The sequence below is a fragment of the Plutella xylostella genome, chromosome 5, assembly GCF_932276165.1.
Source record: "Plutella xylostella chromosome 5, ilPluXylo3.1, whole genome shotgun sequence".
Lineage (NCBI taxonomy): Eukaryota > Metazoa > Arthropoda > Insecta > Lepidoptera > Plutellidae > Plutella > Plutella xylostella.
Window position 1 is genome coordinate 6,562,647 of NC_063985.1, and position 23,330 is coordinate 6,585,976.

The 23,330-nt window shown below is 37.3% G+C and overlaps 3 protein-coding genes and 1 non-coding gene across 5 annotated transcripts; 3 read left to right on the forward strand and 1 right to left on the reverse strand.

Annotated features, from left to right (window-relative positions):
• Positions 1–2,084: 2,084 nt before the first annotated feature.
• On the forward strand, positions 2,085–6,851 carry LOC105389155 (translocating chain-associated membrane protein 1). 2 transcript variants are annotated; one of them, XM_011560233.3, is made up of 9 exons: positions 2,085–2,237; positions 2,349–2,504; positions 2,600–2,788; positions 3,259–3,412; positions 3,571–3,748; positions 4,047–4,162; positions 5,065–5,210; positions 5,499–5,613; positions 5,848–6,851. In XM_011560233.3, exons 2-9 carry the CDS (start codon positions 2,370–2,372, stop codon positions 5,949–5,951), a joined length of 1,137 nt encoding a protein of 378 aa, XP_011558535.3. In that variant the 5' UTR covers positions 2,085–2,237; positions 2,349–2,369; the 3' UTR covers positions 5,952–6,851. The 2 variants fall into 2 exon arrangements, with proteins under 2 accessions (XP_011558535.3, XP_011558536.3); XM_011560234.3 differs by having other exon boundaries at positions 5,851–6,851.
• A 4,096-nt stretch (positions 6,852–10,947) lies between these two features.
• On the forward strand, positions 10,948–15,573 carry LOC105389156. Its single transcript, XM_011560235.3, has 4 exons — positions 10,948–11,097; positions 13,145–13,297; positions 14,476–14,563; positions 15,310–15,573. The coding sequence occupies exons 1-4, from the start codon at positions 11,043–11,045 to the stop codon at positions 15,314–15,316; spliced, it is 303 nt and encodes a 100-aa protein (XP_011558537.2). The 5' UTR covers positions 10,948–11,042; the 3' UTR covers positions 15,317–15,573.
• Positions 15,574–16,035: 462 nt separating this feature from the next.
• Positions 16,036–16,197, forward strand: LOC119692454. The gene has a single exon (XR_005254244.2). It is a non-coding gene; the product is annotated as a U1 spliceosomal RNA (small nuclear RNA).
• Positions 16,198–19,580: 3,383 nt separating this feature from the next.
• On the reverse strand, positions 19,581–20,382 carry LOC105389157 (cyclin-dependent kinase inhibitor 1C). The gene is made up of 2 exons (XM_011560236.3): positions 20,232–20,382; positions 19,581–20,148 (listed from the first exon to the last, which is right to left on the reverse strand). The coding sequence occupies exons 1-2, from the start codon at positions 20,269–20,271 to the stop codon at positions 19,589–19,591; spliced, it is 600 nt and encodes a 199-aa protein (XP_011558538.3). The 5' UTR covers positions 20,272–20,382; the 3' UTR covers positions 19,581–19,588.
• Positions 20,383–23,330: the final 2,948 nt, after the last annotated feature.

Consider the following 23,330-nt stretch of genomic DNA (forward strand, 5'->3'; position numbering starts at 1 on the left):
CAAACCGTAGCCGTAATGCTTTCAAATTCATACAAGTTATGACACTTTGAAGTCGGTTAAAAAGGTTGCAACGTCAGCGTTGACAGTTTATTTAATAGCGGCGCGTTCGCGCCTATCCATATATTTCTAACGTGGGACCTGTCAAAATCACGTTAACGCACCCGTAATGTTTGCTGTTTGCTATTGTTCGCCAAGCGTCTGGATGGGGTATATAATGTGACTTATTGATAAATACTACGTAGGTATAATAAACTGCTAAACTCGGTTGTCATTGATTAGGAACCTTGTCGCAGGGTACGCTAGTATTCAAAACATAGTAGTATCATTTTATACATGTATATCAAAACGATCGGGGTGTGTATATTCCATTCCACGGGGAAAGATACAAACAAAAACTACCCTTATTCGAATGTAATAAGGGTTCTGTCAGATGTCTTTCCACGTGAAACAAGGTATAGTTGGCTCAGGTATATTTACCCAAAGCCTCGAGATTTGCACCACGTTTATTGGTTTCACAGTAAGTCATGAAAGAAAATCACTAAGCACTATAAATAAGTAAAACTGTTTGAATATTTTCCACAAAAATGATGATTTGAAGTCGATTATTAGCTGTTGCAAACCGTGGAATGTTACAAAACATATATTTGAGATTATAGTAGACACATTTAATTAAGTAGACACGTTTAAAATTATTCTAATTATAGGCTTTAAAATATATATTAGGGATGTGCTATATGAATGAAATTTGTGTTTAAATTAATTAAATAGAGTGATGTATATCATTGGATCTGTATTCAATAGTAAATTAACCGTGAAACCTATAACAGTTTTATGAAAAGAAGGAAATTATTTATTTTATAAGTAATACAATTTATTATGTTCACTTTTACTAACAATGTAATATATTTTTATTAGTCACTACCTACCTGGTACTTTACTGAAATCATGTTATTATATTATATTATTCGCCTTTGTACCAATTTACTTTGTGCAATAAAGAATTTAATAATAATAATGTTAGGTACCTACCACAGGTAAACTGGATCAGTACATTAAATTGATATTGAGATTATTGAGCCAGTTTGCATGGAGTGCGTATCTGCCACAGCACTATACAAATTCGCGTATTGTTTTCACTATTCGAATGGTGAAATTAAAACTCTATTGGCTCTTTGTGTTATGTATAGCCTGTATAGGTACTCACTAACTCCATGTATTTGTAAGCGTGGGATCCGTTGTGATACGACGAAATTATTTATTTTAATAAATGTTATCATAATAATGTACGAAATTTTGTATGCCCTTATTTCCTATTTTATTGGCCGAGTGATACAGCGGTCAGTACCCTGACTGAAGCGCTGCAAGTCCCAGTAAGTAATGCGGTCGCAGCCGTTTATCCTGACGAATTAAAGGTCCTGTGAAAAACAAAAAAATATGATTTTCTACAAGAGTTAAATGTTATACTTATAACTCCTTTGCTTATTGTATTATAAATTAATGTCGCTGAGTGAATGACACCCTGGATTGGTAGCCACTATTGGTTGGATGAGGTAAGGCAAGGAAATCGTCCACTGGTGCTGTGAGAGGCTTTACCAGCCTCATGCTTTAGCAGTATGAGGAATATTCGTTGATGATGAGATGTTACGAAAAGTTTACCCAAGTTTTTCTAAACCACCTCTAAACGAAACTTGGCGCATACAATACGATAACATTATTATTCTGAGGTAAACCGCAGTTTAAGTCCTATTTGGTTCCATGGCGAGTGCGACCTATTTTTTGTGGTATGGTATGGGTATGGTAGAGGTATGGTAGATAAAACCGAAGGCCTACTCTGAATGTATGTTTTTTACGTGATAGGCGAATCGAGAACTTGTCTATGAATTTTGCTCTAGAAAAAGAAACTCGTGCTAATAATTTTACACTGGTTTTAAAAAAAAAGTGTTGAGCGCTTGCATATTTCCGGTATTTTCTTTATATGTAGATGAAATTAATCGTGCTTTTTTTATCAATTAATATTCTTGAATAAATCTAAAAACATTTAATTGCATTTTTGTATGATGAAATATATCATTTTAAGACTTCTTGTAGCTAATTAGTATCTAAGTTGATCTTTCGGCTGCCAACACAACAACTTTGTGTTGACGTTTCGACGCGTAGCGGTGAAAGGTGTCACGTCTTGTGAATTTTTATGTCAGAAAATACTTTTATTCACGCCTAATTCATTTTTTAAACCGCTGGTACATATTTTTATCTTATTAATTAATAAAGTTTATTCGTACCGTGTAAATAAGTGCTCTAACTTTTAAATATATGTGATACGCTGTTAGTAATATTGACGATATTTGCAGGATAAGGTTATTGCCGGGAAGATGGTTGTAAAACCAGCAATTGGACGTAAATCTAACAAGAACCCACCCATTTTTAGTCACGAATTTGTGATCCAGAACCATGCCGACATTGTCTCATGTGTTGTTATGGTGTTTTTGGTCGGACTTATGGTCCAGGTAAGTTTTCCCATTATGCCACGTATGCCGCACTTTCTACCTGTACCGTTATAAAGATCAACTTTTTTTACACAAATTGTTTGTTGTTTTTGCAGTCGACCAGTCCTATAGCCAGTTTATTCATAACTCTTCACCACAATGTCAGTGGAGTGGAGCCATCAAGAGAGAATCCTAAAGGAGAGACTTTCTTTTATGAAGCTGGCTGGAAGGATGTCTGCCCTGTGTTCTTCTATGCTCTGGTGTGCATCGTCATGCACGCCATTCTTCAGGAGTACTTCTTAGATGTATGTATAATATAACATTCACATTTTAATACCCATAATGTTAGATCAAGCGGGCCTCAGTGATCGTAACTGATCGCTGAGGTAAAGCAACAACTGACACGGTCAGCCATTGGATGGGTGACCAATTTCAAGTGGTGCTTTTCTGGAGGTTTCCGTGCTTTGGACGGTACGTTAAGCCGTGGGTCCTGGTTGCTGCTTCGGCAGCAGTCGTTAAGCCTAGTCAGAGGCCTTCGGGCGGCTTGAAAACATCTGACAGTCGGGTTGCCCACTTACCCGACAACTCTCTCAGCACAAGCTTGCTTGTGTTGGGGTCCACCAACCCGCACTTGGCCAGCGTGGTGGACTAGGCCTAAAACCCTTCCTTCATTGGAAGGAGACCCGTGCCCCAGCAGTGGGGACGTAATGGGTTGTGATGAATGTTAGATCTGAGTGTAAAACAGTTAAATAAAATGGTTAAATTTTTATTACAGAAAATTTCAAAGAAGTTCCATCTGTCCAAGTCAAGGCTAAGTGCCCTGAATGAGTCCGGTCAGTTGGTGGTGTTCCATCTTGTCACGCTGCTGTGGGGAGGAGATGCCGTTCTTCGCGAGGGCTTCATTTGGAACATTGCACACTTATGGGATGGTAAATATTTGTTATTTGCACTCTCTAATGCTTGACTGTAGTTTTATTTATTCTTTATTAATAATTCAGAAAAGATGTGACTTTTTATAGAACACAAACAGTACTTGTAGCATCGTCATAATGTTGTAGTGATAAAATTATTGTGTATTGTTACCCAGGCTACCCGTCTCACCCTATGAGCTTCCTTCTCAAGCTGTGGTGGATCGTGCAGGCTGCCTACTGGATCCACACTGTCCCCGAGCTTTACTTCCAGAGGATAAAGAAGGATGAGTGGTCTGGCCGCATCCGACAGGCCTTCATTGCATTCACATTTGTCTCATTGGCTTATGGATTCAAGTAAGTGTTCTGTTTTAAAGTAATTTTTAGTTAATTTTTTTATGATGTTTGTAATAAATGTAATATATGTATGTATAATCACATATTAGACAAACATAGCATGTTTGTCAATTTTATAGGTCAATAGTTGTCATTTCTAAATATAACAGGCATATGGTGACTTTCACTTGCAAACTTAACATTTTTGATGCCCTTATTTCTACATAATGTCTTACATACATAGTAAAACAGATCTTTCTGTGTTAGATCCTTAAAGTAGTTTTATAATTAAGTTTCTAATAATCCATATTAATGTCAGGTTCCAGCGTGTGGGAGTGTGCCTGGTGGTGCTCCACTCCCTGGCTGAGTTTGTGGCTCACAGCTACCGCCTCAACAACATCCTCCGCGGAGAGAAGGAAGACTTGCTAGAAAAATGTAAGTAACATACAATAGAGAATACATAGTAACATGGCAGTTAATATTAGTTAATTAGTAATGCAGAAAAGTTTTGCTTATCAGTAAAGTTTCATAATAGATAATCATTATAATTATGGAATTACAGTAATTAGCTTTTTATTTTGAGTCAAAATGCTATTAAAAATATAATAGAAAATTAATACCTATGCAATCCAATGTCATAATTATTATGAAGTCAGTTTAGTAGCTTTTACTTGAAAGTTATGAAACTACACTGATATTCCTTATCATGCTGTTATTATTACTGTTAGTTTTAAGACGACCGAATGGCGTAGTGGTTAGTGAACCTGACTACTGAGCCGATGGTCCCGGGTTCGATTCCCGGCCGGGGCAGATATTTGTTTAAACACAGATATTTGTTCTCGGGTCTTGGATGTGCCCGTAAAATGGCAATAGGCCCGCCCCCTATTACATTGGGACTAACATACACTCTGGCGAAAAGTGGGTGCAGCAATGCACCTCTGCCTACCCCGCAAGGGAGTACATTAGTACAAGGCGTGAGTGCGTGTTTTTTTTTTTTTTTTTTTTTTTTTTTTTTTAAATGAATGTAGATGAATGATAAACTGTAATATTGTTTTGTAAAGTTAAATCATGTGTGTCAATATATTATAATTTATGATAATTATTATGATAACACAGTTCACTCACATCATCATAATTTATTCCTGAATTTTCGAATAAGTTAAAGATTGATCACTCATCTGACCTACAATCGTTATGATCAGCTGGGCGTGCTCACGTTCTACTTCTAAACATTAGACTATCTTTGTTGCTACCAGACATAAGACAGACGACAAAAACAAGCACATTCACTCTAAACGTCACAACCCCATATAACCCCCTACTTCCTTGTCCCTCAGTCCTGAGCCTGGTGAACGGGTCTGTGTTCGTGGCGGTGCGCCTCTGCTCGCTGGTGCTGGGAGTGCTCACGTTCTACTTCGGGCTGGCGGGCGCCGCGCCCATGCTGCTGCGGGGCGCCGCCCTCGCGCTGCTTGTCTCCTCGCAGGTATGCTTTATATTCATGATAGGTAAGTTTAATTTATTTTGACAAATCCACTGTGGCAAAATGGGCATGTTTTGTATAACTTCATGATTGTCTGATACATCACCGAAAGTTACAATTTCCATGTGGGATGTTACATATGAATGCATCTTCGTATCATATATCGCATTCTTGTAACTGGCATCTGCGATATATTTAAGGCTCCTCCAAGTTAACTGGTAGAAAATACTGAAGTCTACCACATCAAAGTACATAATATTGGTATTTTTAAACTAAAATTGTGTCTTTCAGGTGTTCCTCATGTACAACTTCATCTCGGAAACCATCAAGCAGAGGCAGGAGTCTCGCCAACTGGCACTGACCAGGCCCAAGAAAGAGAAAAAGGAAAAACCTAAGAAGGAAAAAGGTATGTTCTCATGCTAAGTCTAAATTTAAAATTGCATAGCCAAGACCGCCACAGCATGAACTACTGGTATTATGATGCCGTTTTATAATATGTTTATAGTATACTATGGTATCACTAGGCATACCATACTACAATTCAGGGCCGGTACAGAGTTAGTAGTTGATTCATGAATCTGATGACCTCAAAGTTCTACCCTTTCATAACTTTATTCATAAAGTGTTTATTTTCGGCCAGCAGTAAAGAAGGTGGCGACGGAAGAGTCTGACCTGCCCGAGGTGGACCAGAACACCAACAAGACCCTGCGGCAGAGGCAGCCCGCGGCCGCCAAGGCCAAGTGAAATCCCTTCACCCTCCATCACGTGTTCACTGGAGTTTCCACTATCACTCTGTAATGTCTACAACGCTATACTAGTAGTATCTTCAGTCTGTCCTATACTTCCGATGTTTGAATGCGCACAATGTATTGGTTGATCTGTTTCCATGCATTTAGCTTTATGTTTCTATTTATTGATTATGAAGTGCAACTGAAGAACTGATTGTCTTCGTTTATAAACCACATAAAATAGGTGTTTTATTTCTGGACAAATTGGGTCATTTTAACGTAATCGGTAACATTGTATAGTATTGTCAATGCTAAATATTCTCGTTTATTTAAAATTGCGTACATTTTTGGTCAAGAAAGAGTGGATACAGGGTTGTAAAATATCTCCTAAAATGTAAAAAATATAGGTTATAACGTTGTTTATAAAAATATAAATAAGATAACAGTGTGCGTTAGCACATTGACTAAAAATTCCATTTTAATTTTGCATTTACTTCCACAGATTATATATATTCATGGCAAAAAATAATGAGCTCTATTTTTGTTTTAAATTATTTTCTTATTTTTTATACTGATTTTATTGTGTCGACCTTGGTTTTGTCTTCTATGTCTACTTCTTTAAATTGTATTTGACTATTTATAAGATTTGTTGCTTGAATAAATTGTTAACTTATTCAGTACGAGCGGCGGTATGACAAAATTGAATGTATATATTACTATTCCAGTTATGTATTAATAAATGGTAAGGTCTCGAGGGTAAAGGTTTATGAGGTTGATGAGGAGCTGTTGGTGCGTGACAGGTTTCCTGTGAAATTATTCTTCCTAATGTGAAACTGCTCATTTTTTATTTCCATGAGAATTGTCAATTTTAAAGCTTGATGTTATTTTTATTTCAGATAATAAATTTTCTAAGTAATTTCTTGGTTTCATTTACTTACTATACATTTAGTTACTATTGTCCAAAAAACTTTTTTAAATCATTCCAAAAATATAAGTTATTATAGGTCCAAGGAACATAAGGAATTCACATTATTTATTTTTTCTCTATGATAAGGAATCTCGCTAACTAAAAAGTGAGGCACCCAAAGAAAGTCGATTTCATTGTTACGACTACGACGAGCCCGACACACGCACATTCACACTCAAAGTAAGTCAATTTGTTGGTAGTCTGGCTACCTTCTCGTTAAAGAGGATCTGCTCATGCTAGCAACTGTTGTTGCTTCACCACTAACCTACATCCATTTTACCAGTACGAGTAAATAGGTAGTCGGACTATGTATAGCACGGTCTGTGGGGACACCAGTCGCTTTATTTATTCCCTATAATGGGTAGCACGAAGCTTTACAAAAAAGCACAAAATTAAGACAATTTTATTGCAAGACAGTATCAGCCGGCTCAACAACTAATTTAAAAAAAAGTAGTTCTAATGACCGTATAGATAGGTTTGAGCCCCGGGGCAGCTATACCTACTAGAACTGTGATAGGTACCATCGCGCACCGGTACGTTTATTGCAACGATATGGAGTCGAAGTTGTCGTGGTTAGTTCGTGGTTTAGTAACAGTTTGGGTAATGAGTTGGCGTCATAGAGACTAATACAAACAGGAAATATATGTAGAGTAGAGTAGGATAAGATGTCCTCCTCCTATCCCGGAACGTGTTCATGATCTTTTAGACAGAGGGTTAGAACATTGAATCACTAACACTCTTGATTAAACCAGTGTTTCCATTCTACCACGATAATATCTACAAACTACCTTTCTTCAAAAAGCAGTAGGTATACATAAGTACCGCACTTTACTTTACCTACAAAGGGTACCTGGACCTAAAGCCATTAACCGCAGATAAACTATCAAACACGCACGGGGACGAACTCATTCTTCCAAACTGTCCCCAATTATCTGGGTGGATTTCAACAAGTCCTAAAAAATCTTCATTTCCGTGGACTTTTTTATCTTTAGGTTTTTTATATTGAAAAAGCGCTTTTATTAAAGTTTTTGTTAATGTTAGTGTTCTTACTTAATGGCTATCAGATAAGTTAAAAACTTAACGAGATACAGATGATCAAAAATTTCGTGCCACGGCGATGACACATGCGTTCACGGAAATGAAATAAGCGTCCACGGCAATGAAAAAAACATCCACGGCAATGAAACTAACGTCCACGGCAATGAAAGAACTGTGCTATGGATATGAAAGAATCAATCCACTGCAATAAAAAAAAAACTGTGAGGGAAACGCAAACTTAGACAGATTATGTATGGTAGAAATATTTGGATAGATATTGAAACGAAAGAAAGAACGACAGTATGTATAAAATAATAAAGAATGTAGTATGGAATTCTTTAAGTAGTATTATGAGGTTCGTATTGCAACTTATAAAAACGAAATGTTTAATTTCACATTAATATCGTTCACAACATATAATTAACCTTACCTAGTATAACCCACTGACGGACACTGACTGCATTTGACGTCCTCCACACTTTTAGAAAAAAATCACAACGTCGAATGCAGTCCCCGCTCTTTTTCTAATTATTTCAACAACGGTCAATGCAGTCCTGTTTTACCTAGAGTTTGTATGAAGACCATCTTGTTGTGCTTTATTTGGAAGGATTTCAAAGTTATATGTGCACCCAGAGTACCTTTTTTTCACACAGCAATAAGTTTTCATACAGAAAACAGTGTGAACTCACACGCACACAACGGTCACCGACGTCGTGTTTTCTTTACTGCGCCTAGGCAGTGTGCCGGCATGTGCACCAGCAAATCATCACTCAACTCCCATACAAAAATGTTGTGCGTTTTTATGAGTTTCACCGTTAATCTAGTGTCCATCAATGTGATAACATATATATTTTCATAAAGTATAATATTATACATGTTGCCAGTGATGACCTACGGTGCGCGGTGCCGAGACGTGGTCTTTAGGCCTCTTAAATAGGCTCGGAGTCACCCAGCGAGCTATGGAAAGGGCTATGCTCGGAGTATCTCTACGTGATCGAATCAGAAATGAAGAGATCCGTAGAAGAACCAAAGTAACCGACATGGCCTATCGAGTCAAATGGCAGAAATGGCAGTGGGCCGGACACATTGCTCGAAGGACTGATGGTCAGTGGAGCAGAAGAGTCCTCAAGTGGAGACCACGTACCGGCCGCGGGGAAGCACTGGATGCGGGCCGCCTCCGATCGGACAAGGTGGAAATCATTGGGGGAGGCCTATGTTCAGCAGTGGACGTCCTATGATGATGATGATGATGATGATGATAATAATATTATACAGTATACGAACTGTTAATTTTAAAAAATATTATGATGTGACATGATCTGTGCTGAATTACAAATCACCGAACAAACCACCAAAAGCACGAAAACCTAAAGATAGGTGCAGTTAGGTGCACATGTTCGTCAACAGCGAAGTGGGGCGCAGCATGTGCACTTAACCGCCCCTCCTCGCTTTCCTTGTTATCGCACCTATCTTAAGGTTTTGGTGCTAGGGGTTTTGATGGTGTTGTGGATGTTGATGGATTTTACACAGATTACGTGATATGATAGAATATTTTATGAGCTCTATGCTAAATGAAAGTATATTTTAATTGATATAATAATATGAAATGTATTTTATCATCATCAGCCTATAATCATCCACTGCTGGACATATGTCTCTCCCAAGGAGTGCCACAACACTCGGTCCTCAGCCTTCCTAATCCAGCTACTACCAGCTACCTGCCTAAGCTTGCACATTTTGACAGCTATGTCGGTAACCTTAGTCCTGTGACGATAATAATACTTATTTTGTGATTGTTATTAATGATAAATTATACATTTAGTTTTTATACATCGCGATACGCGCCCGTTTTATCGAACTGCAAAAAAAGGTAATTTGACAAGTCCTGTAGGTAATTTCAGTGATCGGTATTATGAACTGTATTACAAAAGATGGTAAATATATTTTTATTTGCCTAATCGTACATACCATGGCGATGAAAAAATATGTCACGGAAATGAATAACCTGGCCACGGAAATGAATAACCTGGCCACGGAAATGAATAACCAGGCCACGGCAATGAATACATATTATTTTACAAGACATGGCGATGAAATTTTTTTCATTGCCGTGACTTTTTTTTCATTGCCATAGCAAATTTTGGCCACGGAAATCACGGAAATGAAAGCATGGCGATGAAAATCAAGCAATTAAATATAAATAACAAAAAATGTATTTACTATTCGAAGAAACAAACACTTTATAAGCTGAATATTTTCAAAATGCTTTCTTTTGAATGCTTACTCAAGAAGACAAACTTAATTTTATAGAAGTTATATCTATCCACGGCGATGAAAGAAAAAATGTCCAGTGACCAAAAATAAATATAATTTTCACTATAGCGCGAAAACGTGGACACCAGTGTACCTCTTTCCACGTCGAGTAGTTAGGCAACACTTGTAAAAAACGATTAGCGCACCGAGGGGGGGACCCAAGTTCATAGATAAAACAATATCCTTGATCATGTTTAGGTCACGGCGATGAAATGTAGTTCTGGGACACATGAATTTTCACTTACCGTTCTTCATATTCTTTATTTATTTGAATAAATGTATTTCGTAACAATACTTTAACTATTAATGTATCAAATCAAACTAAGTTTAAATCTAAACACTCAATATTTTTTCATCAATGAAGAATAATACAAAACGAGATGACCTGGGGACAAACACGGCAATGAAAGATTTGGAGGTTTAATATTTTTTTGTAAAGTATCCATTAATCCTATTGATAAAATATTTATTGCTTCATATAGATTACTATTCCACATAACCGGAAAAAAATATTAGAAAATTAGAACTTTGTTTTTTAGTACCGATTTCATTGATGCCACGCAAATTTTGGCCGCGGGAAATTCACCCATCTACGTGTGCGGTGTGAATATTGAATTGTTCATTTTTGGAACCAATCAATTTGATAATAGCTTTCATCGAATCTCCTCGGATGACCGTTATGGTGAGTGCACATGCGCGCGCGACGCCGATTCTGCTATATAACTGCTTTTGGTGTGACCGCGGCACCGGCAGTGTTTCTGCAGAATCCAAGGAGAACACACGTCCAAAATGCGGAAGGCAACTATCATTCTCCTGACTGCGGTTTTCACCATTGTTGTAGCAGGTTAGTGTCCCATCAATATCAGCTTATCTTAAAATGAAAGAAAGTACCTAGCTATAGTTAGGTGTTTCCCGGGTTGATTCATTGGAAATTTGCTACGAAAAAAAGGAAGATTCGTTTTTAAAAAAAATCTTTGTTAGCATAATGTTTTTGTTGGTGAGTCGACGACCAAGGTAATTGGGCACCAATTTGGAAGTTCCTAAAAAGTTAAGTGCTCATTCTTTACTTGTTGGTAGTTTTCTCGTTCCTTCCTCCAAAGTAGTTAAGTGCCTACCTAGATAGGTACTTTTAGTCTGCTAAACCTTATTAAATATTACAAAAATAGTAAACAATACCTAAATTAATTACTTTGTTAAGATCATTTTGTTAGTACCAACTTTCAAGGTTTAGTTAATTAAGTAGGTATTCACAAGTATCTTCGTAAGGTTAATGTAAAATAACAAAAAAATGAAGTTAAAAGCTCAACAGTCAGTCACGACTACATGAGGTCATGTCTGTAAACTTGATCATTTCTCGTAAGTAGGTATACGAGCATCATCAGCAGCCGTAGTCATGCTGTGGAACTACCTATGATCTCAACATGGAAATAATTAAAAGAAAAACAGGAAACTCTTTTATAAATAAGAATATCTTGGAGTTAGAAATTGAAACTAAGTTTATTACTATAATTGGCGCTCCTTACCTACAGGTACTTATATGTATATTAGGGGGGTCACTCTTAGTCGACGAACGAACGAACAAGAATTGTCACGCAATCAGCAGGCTTAATACAACGAATAGAGTCATGATAAGTTCTACAGTTTTGTTTTTCATAAGCTAGAAGTTTTCTTCAGTGAGATACCAACATTCAATCCATCATTTGTTAGGGAAGGTTGGTGTATTGTAAGTTCTTCAGTGTGAAAAGTCCTTATCACCACGTTTTATGTTCATCTTACAAACGTTTTTTGTTATAAAGATATAAGTATAGATAAACATCGCCTTTTTGAGAGCCAATCAACTTCAAATAAGTACCTAGACACCTATTTAGTAGTGCCTAGGTATTAAACTTACCAACCGGCTAACGCTAATAACCCTCTTCCAAATATAGTAAAAGAGCTTCTTTATCTTTAATATAATTATGATGAGAAATATAAATAAGAAGATAGGGTTTTTAGCTTGAGAAAATAAGCAAGTATCGAGGCGATAAATATTAATAGTTCACATCCAGTTTCCCGCATCTCCCAGTGCGCGTGACAACACAATGCGATCGTAAAAAACAATGACCACAAACTGGTATCAACTAACTATGTAAGTACACTGTATTTATTGAAAATGAAAAAGGACTCTTCCCATGAATAGTTATAAATGCGTTGTTGGTGTGCACCGCATGGTGTCCAAGAATAAATAAAGCCGATCCTATCATTACGATACCAGGGCATTGGTTATTTTTTGCCGATACTTTGTGGTAGTTTCGCGGCACATTGAAGAGAGTCTTTAAAATCTTTAAGTATCTTCGTACCTGACTAGAAATATATAAAACCATCAATCTATTCGAGTAAACTTTCTAGTCAACTAACTCATATTGTCCCTAAAATAGATCAGAAACTAAAAAAAATCTGTTTGGTAGGAAAACAAAAAATACAAAACTTAAAATAAACGTAGGGTACCTACTAGTTATGTTGGCTAGTCATGAATCATCCGGCCTAATCCAGACCGACATTACGGTAACGAGATTGTGTCGGTGTTAAAAAACAACGGATAATCGCGCCATTTTACTGCATCAGTGATTTGAGTTGAGTTGAGCTTCGTTATCGATTTATACATGTTGTTTAAAGTATAAATAACTACGCTAATATACCCTTAGTATGTAGGTTAACCTATTGAACAATCCAGGCGTGCTCCAATTTAGGTACCTAGAACCTAGGCCAGGCTGAGCTGATAACGAGGGAAATACAAAAGTTCCACCCGACAGAGTCACAATTACAGGGACTTAAGTTTTCCCTCCCAGCATCATTGCCTTAGTAATACCCTTATTACGCCCATTGACCGAGATCTCCTTGGAACATTCCAGAAGGTCAGTTCTACGTGCCTCGCGCGTACTACACGATCGACGCGGAGGGCCACGCCTCGCTGCCGGTGCCGCTGCGGCGCCTGCGCCGGGCCGCCAGCTTCTACCCGCAGCCGCTCCCGGCGGTGGACCCCGCTGATGATGCACATACTGCCAGTGAGTATATTAACATGATATTAAGTACGTGGTAATTGATGATAGATCAAGCCAGGTTAAAAAACTCATGAGGAATGTAAAAGTTCCAGTGACATGGAACGGCAATGGAACTTAACAAAAGGACACACATAATAAAAGTTGAAAGATTTTGCCTGCTAATAGCTGTAGCTATGTATTTAGAAGATCTTCTTATGTACACATTTATTTTACAGTCAGTTATTTAAAATTCATATCATAAAGAGTTTTACTCCAATACAAAAGCCATAAAGTAACAATATAATATCTTGAAGGACCTTGTGAGTATATTGCAGTTAATTGTTTACAAAGTCGCGGTGCATGGATTATGGATTTAGTAAATTACTGATAATTGTTCCGCGACAAATGGATAATATCTTCAGGTAACATTGAATTTAAAATAAGGAAATGATTTAAAAATTTGATTTATCATATTTATAAACGCTTGTAGAGATTAAACGTTATTTTATAATGAATGACTTAATAATATTTATTAGAAGTTTAACAAAACAAATAGGTACCTACGTAGGTAAATGACTCAAGCATGGAAAAATAGACACACTTGACTTACTTTTTCGAACAATCTACTTACCTACTTCAAAAATCTTAAAGTTGATGATGTGATAGATAAGTATGAGATTGGCAGCTTTCTAAAGCTAACGGTTTGTAATTTCCGATACCCTACACTCAGCGCAAACGTGGTAATAGCACGAATTGCCCGTCTAGACGTCGCAGGTACAGTTAATGTGCCTACTTGACCGTTACTAAATGTACACCATTCGCCAAATTGAATGTATGTAGTTCGAACTGCTTGAATTTACTATCTATCTGTCAGATTAATTGGTATGCAGAGTAGAGCTTTCGTTTGAATGTAGAGCACGGCAGTCGCCGCCGGCGCCCGCGCACTCGACTAACGGTTTACTCAGTTGCAGCGGTACTGAGATAGGATTGCTATAGTGGTAATTGTTAAAAAAGTATAGGTACCTAAGTATTACAAGTTTTATTGTGCCATACTTTTATAGTTTGCCGTTATTTGGATAGGTGCGGTGCGGTGTTAAACCTTGTGTACCTTTTATCTATACAATTACACATAGAGTATTTTTTTACTCCTTCTACATCTTATGCCAAATTATCTAATACATTTATTTTTTCTTAATTTTCAGATGAAGGTACCGGCAGCGTGCGCGCCGTGTCGGGCCGCGGCCGCCGCCACTACCCCGCGCTGCCGCTAGCGGGACATGGATCCTTTAGGTAACTAGTCCAGCAATCATCTAAGTATTCATAAATATATTAATAGCGAGGGAAACCAGTACTTGTATCCATTAGAGCTTTAGCAATAAGTGCTGTGTACTCATAATCAAAGTACTAAAAGTTGATGATGGCATGGTGACACTATGTTGAATAAAATATTCAGCGAAAAGTAGGTAAGCTCACTTGCACACCTGCTACTACTTTCGAGGGTAATAGTTTAAGGATTTGCAAAAATTTGGAATTTCATAATACAAACAAAAAGGACATACATTATTTTATTACAGAGGAGAAAGTGCTACGAAAAAATATGCACATATAAAAGACATCAACGCGCTAACGCACTTCCTTTTTCGTAGCAACGCCTGCGATGTCGTAAATTGCATTTCGTTTATTCTTAGATGTTGGATTATTAGTCCTCTTGTATTTGATGACCTAGTTTTGTCCTGTAACTGAGTTTTACTTCTTTAATTAAGCACTTATATATTTGTAACACTGGTAAAGAACATTATAAGAAGAATAGAGTACCTTCGGCTTTAAACTAGTAAATATACAAACTATAGATAGGGATGCATTCTTTTAAATTAAGTTTGGTAGACATCTTAAACACATAGGTACTTGTAGTTTATTTGTTGAATAATATATTGATTAAAAAGATTGTAAATTTTTATGATAAGTCTAAATAATGTAGTATAAATAGCTATTAATTTACACATCAATTAATTAACCTATTTCTGTGTTTGTTTCAGATATTAGATATAGATAGTGACAGTTTCATCCAACTCCAGTCATGTGGTCTTCGGTCTACGTGATGCAGCCGTCAGCCAGTTTTCCACCAGTTGCACATCTGCTCAAGCAGACACGTTATATTTTAACGCTATTTAAAATTAAATAAGTTTGAGGAGAAAACTTCCGTTTAGATATAGCTACAGTGTGCAACTGCCGGAAGACGTAATTGATAGATATTTATTGTAATGATATTGTAGATTTAATAAACAAATTAGAAATGAAAAGGGTGTTTTATATAATCCTATTTTTTTCATGAAACTTAAACCTATATCTAGTTTGATACCTACTGTCCGTCATGGACACAGAAATTTAGTCAGTTTTACATAAATTGTATTCCTCTGTCTATCTATGTTGGTATTTTACCTGGTGTACTTATTAAATTTGTTTTTTCATAAAAGTATAAGATAAGACCTGTTTTACAGTCATAAATAGGTAAGCTAAGTACAGGTATAATTTAATGCTCTCATGAGACACTACAAAACGAAATAACTAACTTAGAACTTGGGTCATCGTGGAGCGAGTTCTACCCATTATTGTATCCTCCTTTGACTACCTGCTTTCCACCACCAAAGTGTTGACGAGTTAGTTCACGACACCACTACTAGATGACACTGTGCCAATTCCTACATCGCGGTATTAAGTTATTTCTCTTTTTCATGACGTCCCCTGCTCTACATTGTAAAATCATACTTACCTGGCGTAGGGGATACCGTGATCAACAAGGCGGTTCCCCCAGAGCGAGGCCCTTCCATTGCACTGCGGTTGGGTTGACCTTTGCGAATATCCCTAATGTGGATATCTCGGACGCGTAATTTTTGGTAGTGGGGACTGCGTACGCGCCGTCCCCTTATAATTATCTAATAGTACCTATCAAAACAATATGAAGAGAATCGAGAGCACCCCGGCCGTCACGATGATCAGTTATACATATAAATTTATTTCAAATATTGCAATTAGGGTTTCGTTTTTCCCGACCTTTTTCTGTTCCCGGGAAACGGGAATTTTTTTCAGGAATTCCCGGGAAACGGGAATTTATTTTAAACGCTAGTTTTTGCTATTATCGGGTATTAAAACACTAACAATAAAATCAAATATACTTTTATAACTCTTACTTTTATTACTCGTATAGGTAGAAAAAAGCAACAGTCACATAACAACCAAAATTATAATGATTTGTTTTACATGCAAAATCATTTGTTTTTCTTAATTGTAAATTAAACCAAAGGTATTATGATTAACAGTTTGAAAATAATATTATTCAAAATTAAGTACACTTGAGGCAATGTTTTAGGGTGAAAACAAGTCCCAATGTTAATGGAAAGTATCGTGGGCGGGGACCACCAGAGGTTTCACAATTAAGCTGAATGTTACTTAGAAAACGGCCTTGTGTGGCGGTCAAGTTGGTCCCCGGAGTCCCCGCCTGCGATACTTTCCATTAACATTGGGACTTGTTTTCACCTTTTTAGCGTGCAGTCGAGTATTTTGTTTGTTTATAATTATATTTTTTTATTTGTAACTTTTTAATTGTTTTTATTTTATGAAATTTTACGTCAGTAGTCGGGTTTTAGTTCATGAACATTTTTTATTGCAATAATTTTTGTGTTGTTATTTAAATACCTACAATATGCATATCTTTGGAATGTGCAAATCAAGCCCATTCATTTGATACCCCACACGGCATAGTTGCAAAAGTATTATTTTTTCGATCATCACGTTATGTCCTTTAGAGGGCGCTATGTACATTTTAATGTAACGTCATTGCGCCATTTATACGCTTCTAACGATACCTCATACATCAAAATCTATCAAGCCGTTAAGGCTACAGGCTACAGGAAGGAACAAAGAAACAGACAAACATACATACATACATACAATCGAAAAACATTACCCTCCTCCTTCGGCAGTCGAGTAAAAAATATGACAGGCGTCACACTACCGTTAGCTTTTACATACTCTATGGTCACATATGTAAAGGCCTATTTTTGTTTTTGGTTTTAGGTAGGAGAAACAGATAAATAAAGATGAAAATATAGCATAGAATCGATGAAAAATAGTACCCGGGAATTCCCGGGAATGATATTTTTTTTTCCCGGTTTCGGGAATGACATATTTCCCAGGAATTCCCGGGAACGGGAATTCCCGGGAACACGGGAACGAAACCCTAATTGCAATGCATCGCTAAATAACAATAAGGCCTTGTTCCACAATGTCTGGTTAGTGGCTACCTGTGAGATAAAATACATGCTGTCACTGTCAAAAAAATTATAACAGAAAGTGACAGCATGTATTTTATCTCACAGGTAGCCACTAACCAGACATTGTGGAACAGGGGCTTAGTATTGTTACTTATTACGGGATCGATGTTAGCGCACTGACATTGGCATATCTCTGAGAGCGCATCACAATCACAACACAAGTGTGTTATATAATTATGATTTTATTTGATTAACAATTTTTACACTCATATACTTATATTATATTAGATCGATTTCCAAAATAATTTTGCTCTAATAGTGAAAGCTCTGGGAGCTATCGGGTATCCTAAAGTAACAGATACTTTATATTCAGTAATTCCCATAGGAAATCTTTTATACTATATGTTAAGCTTGAGGGAAACAGCTAGTACAGTATAAAGATAATTTTTCAACACCTACAGTAAAACTTTGAAGTCCTGAAAACGGAAGTGGATTCTAACTAATTATTACAGACCGTATTTAATCAAAGTATAATATTTATTAAAGGACAAATTCGTTAAAAAGCCATACCCAAACGGTATTTTATTTTTAAAATGTATTTAAATGTAAGTAAATAACAAATAATGTTAAAAAGTCTTAGCAAAATCGCACTCTTTAATGTCATGTCTTTATAGTTGGACAGTATGTCTTCGTTTTTTCATGCACCACTACACATTTTGAATTTTGCATGTTTCATCAATGGCCACTCTGGCATAGGGCATGGGTCATGTCATGTGCAGTACAAATTTCCAAATTTTAGACAGCATGCCACTTACATCCTGTGTAAATAATAAAGGAAGGTTACGGATGGCATCCAGTGGCGTGCTTTGGGGGAGGTCTACGTCCAGCAGTGGACTGCTACAGGCTGATGATGATAATATTGGTGTAAGTAAATAATAATCGGACGAACGTTATGTTACCCGCAAGATCATTATGATTTTATGAAGAATCGTAGGGTACTTACATAGTACATACGTATGTATAAGGCATGTTATAAGATTAAAGTAAGTTTGTAGGCGATTAAAAAACCAAAAATATATTTTTATATTGTTTAATGTTAGTGTACTTTCTTAATAAAAATACAAAAAGGTCTTATTAGAAAAAAATATACTTATACCTAACTAGATTGTATGACATTATTTACGTTTGGTTTTAGAGAGAGCCTCCTTTAGTAGCTATACTTTTGACTGTTTAAAGCTGTAAAATCTGTAATGACTGCTTTAAGAAATATAACTGAAACAAAACATAATTAGTGAAGGCTTATGTAACAAAATGTTACGAGAAATAGTTATGACAACTTTATAAGGTAGGTATTGCAGGTCAGCCGTGCAAAAATAAATAGCTCGTTTACGTTCTTTCTTGCACACGCCTTACATCAAACTTATCTAATCAATAATCATTTTCATCAAATGCAAATAATATGGTCATTTATCACCTGAGAGAATAAGCGAGCAACACTACCACTAATAAACAGCAAACATTAGTGAACCTATTTATTCTAACTTTCCGTAAGTAATTAAAAGTTTTAATTATCGATGACAGTCTCCTGAATCTTCCAGTTTAAATAATGAAAAAAAAACACGCACTCACGCCTTGTACTAATGTACTCCCTTGCAGGGTAGGCAGAGGTGCATTGCTGCACCCACTTTTCTCCAGAGTGTTATGTTAGTCCCAATGTAATAGGGGCGGGCCTATTGCCATTTTACGGGCACATCCAAGACCCGAGAACAAATATCTGTGTTTAAACAAATATCTGCCCCAGCCGGGAATCGAACCCGGGACCATCGGCTCAGTAGGGTCACTAAACACTACGCCATTCGGTCGTCTAAATAATTAATTTCTATAATTCGTGAATAAAAAGTAGCATCCGATATATTAATATAACATTTTAGGTTAATTTATATGAAAACAGATTTAGGATAAACAACTGCAACTTTACTATTTATTACTTACAGGAAAGTTAATTTACACTCAATAGGAATTAAGAAATAGTATTAGCGAGTTACTATTTCTTAGGGAGATCAAATCTGTATAGGGGTTTGTTATATCTGTATCCGGAGTCGGGATTGGGGTCAGGCCTTGGGTTCGGGAAGGGTGCAGGGTTGGGGAAGGGTGCGGGCGCGGGGGCGGGGGCGGGGGCCGGCTGCGAGATGGGCACCTGCGGCGGCGTGATGATGACGGCGTCGTCCGTGAAGCCGACGTCGCGGCTGGGCGGCAGGTCCACGGCGCCCGGCACGAACTGCGGGTGGAACTGCACCGGCGGCAGCTGCTGGTAGAACTGGTCCTGGAACACCGGCGGCTGCGGCGGCCCGTACACCGACGCCGGCACCCCGTACGTCACGTGAGGCACCTCCATCTTACCGAACATGCTGCCCAGGATGGGGAACTTGTTCGTGAGCGTGGTCCACCAGCCCGAGCCGCCCACCTGCGAGCTGCCCTGGTTCCCCCAGAAGAACCGCTGAGAGGGCTCCGGGTAGAAGTGCTGGTACACCTCTACCGCGAAGGGGTCATCCCGCAGGCCGTTGTACTGCCCGTCCCTGCGCACGTTGTACGCAAAGCCGCAGCCTACAAACAAAAGAAAACGTAGGTAATTAATTCAATCCATCATCCGATTAGATAACACTGATGGCACTAGCCCCCACACTTACCCGCCACACAGCACAACACAAACGCGATCGAAGCTTTCATTTTCCCGGATCGGACACGACTGTGACTTACAGTTGGTCGTTTTTTCTTTTATACTTCATCTATTTGTTCTGAAAAGATGGCCTTGGAGTAAAATTGTCGTCCGCCGATATTGATATGATAGTGTGAGTTATTCTGGTGGGGCATCCTCGGAGCGGGGCGGGTCACCCAGCCGAGGACAATGGGCGCGACAACTAGGTGACTCGTGCCGCACTCTTATACAGGCCGTGTCCAATTTACACGTAACGCACAAGAGATACGCGGACATGCGGTAATAAGCCATGTATGCCTCATTTCGCTGGACAAGACCTGAATCCTAATGAAAGAGGCTGCTTCTTTGTCACTCTCTATACTCTCTAATTTACTAGCAACACAGTAACATACCCATCTTGGACTTGGTGCTGTCTAAAGTGGTAGGTAAACCAGTCAACTACAACTTGATAAAAGATACATATACTACTTTAATTTTACTTACTTTAATTAAGTACGTGTTACATTAAACGTGTAAGGACTGCGTAGGTACACAAAGCATTGGAATAAGCCCTAAGATGAAGAGGTGCTGATTCGGTTTACGTTTAGCCACGAAGGTAGGTCTATAAACTCTTCGGTAACTACAAACGTAAAGGTAATCTGCAAAGCAGACATTACAGAATTTAGTGGATTATTTCCTAACGCTAATATATTTATATTGATTATAAATGAAATTTTCCGATCTAGTAATTAAAAAAATCCAATCATAAATATCACACCCTCTATCAAAGAGATTAAGTGAAAAATTAACAAAACTCGTGCGTTGTTTGCCCAACATAATCGGCATTATTCATAAGATAACAAGTATTTGTCTTCGGCCGTCGTCTTTGTCACGGTATTGTGGTAGGCAGTAGCGCTTTGCGAAACTCTTGCGCAATGTGAGCTTTGCACGATATCTCCGGGATATAGGCCTGCTATGAGCTAGATAACTGTGTTGACTGACCATTTGTCACACTTAGATAAGGAATAGTTGGAATGGACACTCGATTTTGCTATGTTTTCCTAAGATAACAGCAATAGTATTAATGTAACCTAACGTTCAGTTAATGCTCATTTTAAAATATCTTTCATTTTTAATTAACAATCTGATAAACTAACTTTACAAGTAAAGTTTACAAACCCTAACTTCCAGGCATATTTTTGGTACAGCGTATTTACCTAGGTAGATATAACAGATTATAAGTGCACATGTTTATTGCTAAGTTGTCGTCTTCTGTATAAGGAAGATAAACACCTATACTTAAGCACTTAATAAATTTAAATATAGCCCTTTAAAATAACAATATCGACAGCATGTCAAACTGTCAGGCACCTAATTATATCATCAAATTACGGGGTGCACGATACGAGCATGCCAGTGATTGAAGTAGATGTAATGTACATGGAACTAATCTATCGGTAACCAGTTACCCACCATGTGTAAACGAGTAGACGAGTTGGTCAGTTGGAGTGGATCTTCATGCTTCTTCTTCTATACACATTCACTCATCATCACAAGCTGTAAAATAAGTTGCCATGGCTCAAGCACATTCAAAACCAATACACGGGTTTCATAACTCCAAGACAATATAAAAAACAATACTCTACTACTTACTAAAACTAAATTATTTTCTTAGGGGTCGGAAAATCCTTTGTGAGCGGGTACCTACCTAGGTAACCTCATACAAAGAACAACTCATGCAAGTTTCAGGAGAATACGTTAGGTTTAGGCTATGCGTTTATTCGTCAGATGAACACGTTTATATACATATAGATAATATCATTGACACACCCTGTAGACTATTCGTACTAAAGGCTTATAATTATGTAAGAATACTAAAAGGTCAGTATAAGTTTAATAAGTAAATCAACCTATAGATCTTGTATCCAAAATTAAACAAAGAGTGCCAAAGTTCAGCAAGATTTCGTCCAATCTGGCAGTTTCCACGACACAATAATAAGAGGCTTATCTTTTTATCGAACAGCTTTTAAGTTAAAGTCCGACGTTGATTATTCGAGGGAAAGTGGCAAGCAATTGATCACGGCCCTTGTCTCCTGCGCGGACGCAGCGTGTCGCAGAGTAATAAATAACAGAGCCTTACATAGCCAGAAATGGCCAGAATTGGTCAGAAGATACGTAAAGGTCCTTCTGCAGGCACTTTTTATTCCATTAATTCGGCGCCAATATTTATTGGCATGTTATTGTTTATTTGTGACTTAATCAAAAAGAGATTTATATCGAGTCCTTAATGAATATTAAGGTGTCGTAGTAAATTTATGGGGGAAGTTTGTATGTTTTTGTCTATAATTAAGTCTTTTTTTAAGTTCACAAATTAGGTAACTGAAACTAGTAACTTTTAATTACTAGTAGGATTTTTTTTATTACTAGCTTTATATTTTGAACGGTGTAATATAACTAACATAATTAAATTATGAGGTTTTTTGATTATCTTTAGGTTGACACATTTATATCGGTAGTCAGGTAAGTACCTTACCTTTAACTACACTGTGCAATAGCATTTACAAATCTACAGATGACAAGACATATTTGGGTGTTTAATAAATAACTCTAAAGGCTTAGTTAAGTAAATATTAACTTCATGCCTTTGTATATTCATACATAATCTGTGGTTGTGGCCATCGCATTGTGCGTTCGCTTTTTATGTAAAGTAGGCATTTATGGATGGCGGGTCACAAGGACCACACAAATCACATGTCAATTAACATGCTACCTACTGCATAGCTCAAAGTATTTAAAGGAAGATTTAATTTCGTTGAACTGTTGTAATTTTTATAAATCACCTTATTTATTTTAATACCTTGTGTGGGTGTTGGTAAGTCGCGCAATCAATACCCCTTTGGGCCTTTTTGAAATATGATACGATTTATAACTACAAGCAACTATGTTGTTTGTACGTTTAGTCTATGGTGGTCTATATAAGTACGTAGTTATACAGTGCTAGACTGCTAGCTTGTATAAGCTGCTTTGTTTAACGTAACGATCACATTGTAGGATATACTATTATTGTTTTTTAGCCTTGTGTAGTTCTGCT